Source organism: Vicia villosa, unplaced genomic scaffold (genome assembly GCF_029867415.1).
Source record: "Vicia villosa cultivar HV-30 ecotype Madison, WI unplaced genomic scaffold, Vvil1.0 ctg.000325F_1_1, whole genome shotgun sequence".
Taxonomy (NCBI): domain Eukaryota; kingdom Viridiplantae; phylum Streptophyta; class Magnoliopsida; order Fabales; family Fabaceae; genus Vicia; species Vicia villosa.
This window is the reverse complement of record NW_026705145.1, coordinates 987,826-994,437: the sequence shown is the minus strand read 5'-3', so window position 1 is coordinate 994,437 and position 6,612 is coordinate 987,826. Positions and strand designations below refer to the sequence as shown.

General features: G+C 27.9%; 1 protein-coding gene across 1 annotated transcript; it reads right to left on the bottom strand.

Moving 5' to 3' along the window:
• Positions 1-4,093: 4,093 nt before the first annotated feature.
• On the bottom strand, positions 4,094-6,346 carry LOC131626802 (protein FAR1-RELATED SEQUENCE 5-like). The gene has a single exon (XM_058897637.1). It carries the CDS (start codon positions 6,344-6,346, stop codon positions 4,094-4,096), a length of 2,253 nt encoding a protein of 750 aa, XP_058753620.1.
• Positions 6,347-6,612: the final 266 nt, after the last annotated feature.

Sequence of the window (6,612 nt, the reverse complement as noted above, 5' to 3'; positions counted from 1 at the left end):
AGAGATCACAGAAAGGGAGAGTGGAAGAAGAAATGTGTAGAGAGGGAGTAGTGTAGGATCCACACGAAGAATAATTGAAAGTGATAAATAAATTAGGACTTATGAAAAAGTGTGTGAAATAGTATAAAAGAGGAAGAAGAGTGTTAGATAAGTTAATATAATAAATTGTGTGAAAAGAGACAAATATATGACATGTGATATGTCAGATTTTTGTGAGTCCTAATGTAAATTATATTGATTATTGATATTATATTGGACAATGTGAATAAATAATACAAGTAAAAATAAGAGTGAATAAATATTGAATTGATAAGAGTAATAAATAATGGGTCATGCTAACATGTGCCCTAAAGACACATGTTAATATACTATCATTAGAAAATTTTAAGTGTAACAAAATCATGTTTAAAATTTCAAAAAATTGAATACACACATTCCAATAGAAGAATTCTAATTATAATATCATTAACATGTGCCCTTAGGGCACATGTTAGCATTTTTCATAAATAATTACATGGAAATTGTAACATTGATATTTGTGTAATGTGTTTTGAATTTTTTTTATTTTGATTATCTTTTACTGTTTGTACCCTGTTCATGAAGAAAGATGTTTCATAAACCATAAAAATGAGAATGTTGAGCTTCTTCTAAGGGAGATAAAGGTAATCACTATCAACTCACTGTTGTCTAAAGTCTTAGATTCATTCTAACATGTTTCATGAATATATATATATATATATATATATATATATATATATATATATATATATATATATATATATATATATATATATATATATATATATATATATATATATATATATATATAGAGAGAGAGAGAGAGAGAGGAGAGTTATATTTACTCCAAGAGTAAGTTATCAACACTTACTCCCCATCTTGACCATTAATTCTTCTAAATCTAATGGTTAAAATTAATGAATATTGATTTTCTCTCTCCATATTTAATTACTCATTAATTTTAACCATTAGATTGAAAAAAATTAATGGTTAAGATGTGGAGTAAGTGTTGATAACTTACTCTTGGAGTAAATATAACCTTCCTCATGTGTGTGTGTGTATATATATATATATATATATATATATATATATATATATATATATATATATATATATATATATATATATATATGAGGAGAGATCAAATTACACCCGAAGAGTTACACCACGAGTTACACTCGTTCAATAACTACATCTCGAATTAATATTTTTTAAATTCAACCGTTGGATTGAAACGTAATATCATATAGATCATACCTATAAAGTTTGAGCTTAATCTATAATGATTTACTATAACATCAAGATATCCAAAGATTAACGTCAAAATGAGCTTTCATATAACGTTAATTTTGATGTAATTCAATGACATAGTAAATCATTATAGATTAAGCTCAAACTTTATAGGTATGATCTATATGATATTATGTTTCAATCCAACGGTTGAATTTAAAAAATATTAATTCGAGATGTAGTTATTGAACGAGTGTAACCCGTGGTGTAACTCTTCGGGTGTAATTTGATCTCTCCTATATATATATATATATATATATATATATATATATATATATATATATATATATATATATATATATATATATGGGGACGTATCAAATGAGAACTTTAGCTATAATGAGAACTGAGAACTTTTAATAATAACCATACGATTTAAAATTAATGCTCAGATATGCATTGATGTGATATGTATTTAAACCAGAATCTATCTATTAATTATTATCTCTTAAAATTTGAGTGAAATCTGAGACATTGATTTTAAATCGTATGATTATTATTAAAAGTTCTCAGTTCTCACTATAGCTAAAGTTCTCATTTGATACGTTATATATATATATATATATATATATATATATATATATATATATATATATATATATATATATATATATATATATATATATATATATATATATATATATATATATATATATATATATATATATATATATATATATATAGGGAATGTATCAAGTAGGAGGGTTTTTAAATAAGAGATAAGAGCATTCAATGCTAACCATTGGATTAATCAAGAGAGAGAAATAATAGTTATATTAATATTTTAATAAATAATTTAATTTCTCTCTCATGATTAATTTAATGATTAGGATTGAATCCTCTTATCTCTTATTTAAAAATCACTCCTACTTGATACATCCCATATATATATATATATATATATATATATATATATATATATATATATATATATATATATATATATATATATATATATATATATATATATATATATATATATATATATATATATATATATATATATATATATATGAGGAGGGATCAAATTACACCCGAAGAGTTACACCACGAGTTACACTCGTTCAATAACTACATCTCGAAATAATATTTTTTAAATTCAACCGTTGGATTGAAACATAATATCATATAGATCATTCCTATAAAGTTTGAGCTTAATCTATAATGATTTACTATGTCATTGAATAACATCAAAATTAACGTTATATGAAAGCTCATTTTGACGTTAATCTTTGGATATCTTGATGATATAGTAAATCATTATAGATTAAGCTCAAACTTTATAGGTATGATCTATATGATATATATTATGTTTCAATCCAACGGTTGAATTTAAAAAATATTATTTCGAAATGTAGTTATTGAACGAGTGTAACTCGTGGTGTAACTCTTCGGGTGTAATTTGATCTCTCTCTCTCTCTCTCTATATATATATATATATATATATATATATATATATATATATATATATATATATATATATATATATATATATATATATATATATATATATATATATAGGGGGCATATCTTGTGAGAAAAGACATTTTATGTGAGAGTGAGAGGGTTTATTTGTAACCGTAAGATCATTTTTAAAGGTTGAGATTTAAAATAGTCTTTTTAATTACTCCACGTGTGTTTCACATTACACCTTTTTATCATATGTTAATTTTGTTTCCAGAAACCACTAACAGTTTTCTCTTTCCAAACCATTATCACTGTCTATATCGTCGGTGGATGTCCTCCATAACCACAACCTGTGTAGATCTATCACCATATATGTTGTCAAAAACTGACAACCATGACCACAATCTGTGTAAATTAGCTACCATATATTTTGCCGGCGACCGACTATGCGACTACAATCTGTATAGATCTTTTACCAGCTACGCTGCCGGTGCCAGCCTCCGTGACCACAACCTTTGTAAATTTGTTACCAACTATTTTTCCGGCGACCATACTCCATACCCATAAAAGCTGTGTAAATTCGTTAACAGCTATGTTGTCGGTAACCGGAATCCACCATAAATTTCATTTTTATGGCTAATTTCTAATATTCAATATCCATCATGTCTTACTTTTCTATGTGTTTCTTCTATCTCACAAAATCACTTAAAAATCAAAATTTTAATTGTGTATTGCCAAGAAAAGTGATACATTTAGTATAAGCTACTGTTAGTTTATAGAATATTAACCACACAACCTTCGTTTTCTTTTAATTTTCTCATTTATGTATAAAAATTATGGTTGTTACTATTAGTATAAACTATTGAAAATTTAAATAAAGATAATATTATTACTGATGCATAATTATGAAACTAAACCACAAATTTTCAACCAAGAAAAGGTATAAATATAGAGTTTCAAATCAACAAATTCTTAACTATGTTGCATAATTGTTGAATATGAGACATAAGTTCTGAGCCAAGAAAATGTTAAAAATTACAGAGTTTCAACTCAGCAATAATTCATAAAAGAAAATTACAAGTCTTCACCAAAAAGTAATTGCAAGATAGTAAGTCTTCAACTGAAAATCTTAAAGAAAATTACAAGTCTTCAACAAAAAGTAATTGCCGCTGAAGTCTTAAACTGATAAATTCAACAAAAGTATGAGCCAAGAAAATGTTGCATAAGTGCTGCATAAGTCTTAAACTGAAAGTCTTCATCCATTCATCCATGATAGCAAGTCTTCAATCAAGCCCTGAGTAAAAAGTAACTGCAAGATTAAATATCTTAATAACAAAATTCTAAAGATAAAGATAAAACATATGTGGCATACCAAAAGCTATGAAGATGATTTTCTGGGACAGTTACGACTATCATGATATGCGTATTGCTTACAAGCTTTGCAAAATCTTGTTCTTTTTTGTTGTTGTTCCATTGCCTTCTCTTTTCCTCCTTTAATTCGCTTTCCACATCCTTTGGTATTTGAAGGCTCAGGTGGAAGAATATCAATTTCTTTTGGAATAGTAGAACCGATAAAAACCTCAACTTCATCTAAAGTTGTTGGAGAAATATTACTGTTCATCTTAGCCAATTTTGATTCAGTACTAGCACCATCATTTATAATAAGAAGCAATTTCTCTTTACTTGTACCTGCCATATGCATGCATTTTAAAAATTGTGCCCATGCATCTGAGATTAGCTTACTTTCACTTTCAAATTTAGAGCATCCTTCCAACACATTTCCATCGCAATCAAAAATTGGTTTACTTGTTGCAAATTTCGTCCATCTATTAACAATGTAATGACTTGGAATTTTATTTAAACCTTTCCCTTTTAATATAAAAAGAATATGACGACATGGCATACCTTCAGATTCAAACATTTTACATGAGCAATATGCAATATGATCAGAGAGATGATACCTAACTTCTCTATGTTTGCTCACTTTTGTGCCATTTACCAAAATATTATCCACTATAGAAAATAATGAATTTCCATCTTCCTCTTTCGTTCTTTCGATTCCACAATCTACACATGCACTCCATAATTCCCTCTGAAATATGTAAAAGTTTTCATGAGTATAAACATCTCTACCATGCCTCTCTAAATCCATATGCAATTTCATTTCTGGAATAGAATGAAATGTATCATTATCTGCGAGAAGTTCCTTATGCCTTTGTGCCTCTATCGCAGAATCAAATCGCATCCAAAATTCCACCAAGCTAAGATTCTTATTCAAGTAATTACCAAAGAATGAATTTTCACTTTCTGATCTCGAGGTTGTTCTCAAAACTCCAGCCATAAAGATATCTTTGAAATAGGTTGGTATCCACATATTTCTAATATCATACATTTGAGAAAGCCAACCATTCTCTTCTAACTTAAAATCACTAATAATAGTTTTCCATCTTATCTCAAACTCTTCTGGAGACTCTGAATTCCAAACATATGACTTGAAACGATTATTAAAATCAATGTTGACATTTAAGGAAACACCCACCTTTTCAGAAACTTTTTTCATGATATGCCACATGCAAAATCTATGTGACGAACCATTAAAGACCTTCTCTACAGCAACTTTCATAGCCGGGTCTTGATCTGTTATAATCAAAGTTGGCTTGTGCCCTTCCATTGCTTTCAAAAATGCCTCAAACAACCACATAAATGAATCAATTTTTTCATCTGCTAAGAAGGCAGCCCCAAAGGTTACACTTTGACGATGATGGTTTACTCCTGTAAATGGTGCAAAAACCATACAATACTTGTTTGTACTATATGTTGTGTCAAATGAAATCACATCTCCAAATAAAGAGTAATTTTTTTGACAAATTCCATCAGCCCAAAAAACATATTTCAGCCTCCCTTCATTATCAACCACATAGTCATAGAAAAATGATTGGTTCATCTCACGCTTTCTCCTAAAGTTATCAATAAACATACGTGCATCTGAGTCTTTGATTAATTCTTTCAAATCTCTTGAATAATTTTGAAAATCTCTTTGAGTGCATCCTATATTTTCATAACTTCCAACTTGCTCTTTCAATAATTGATAAACTTTAGAAGTTCCCACATTAGCTCTATTACAAGAAAATAATAGTTTCTTATGAGCATTGTTAACACCTCGTGCCGATCTTAAAAGTTGCCTCTTTCTAAGCGTGGCTAGTGCATGTGTATGACCTTCATAGAATTTCGCAACTTCATATTTACCCTCTATTGTCCTCTTAAAAGAAATCTTTGCCTTACATCCCTCCCTTGTTAATTTTCTTTTTATAACTTTAGGCAAACCATTTTCACTAATAATCAATTCAGGTAAGGCTACTTGCTTTTCTGCTCTAAAACCTTCTTTTGAACATAGAAAATACTTCCATTTCACACCATATTTATCATTTGTTTGAGATGAGCAACGTACACTAAACCCAACAGAATGCGCATACATTTTATAAAAGTTTCCTCCTTCTTCTAAAGAATCGAATACCTTACCTAGTATAGGTTTGACTTCATCTTTACACATAGGAATCCATTCGTCGGACATGTTTTCTACGTCGTTTAAATCTTTTGATTCCGATGCTAAATCAACTTCATCATCACCCATATCCGTACACATATTCCTATAATTAAAAAAATAAATAACAATTAATGAAAAAATAAACATAAACTAATAGCGAAAGTTAAATAACATATCAAAGAAATCAAATTGAAATGAAGAAATGAACATGAATAAATAAGTATTGAAATTAAAATTAAACCAAAAACCTAAATGAAAAGTAACGAAACTGTATTAAAATAATTTATATATATAAGTGATGCATGACATTCTATAATAGAATTTGAAATACCTTTTTACAAAATGCTATATGG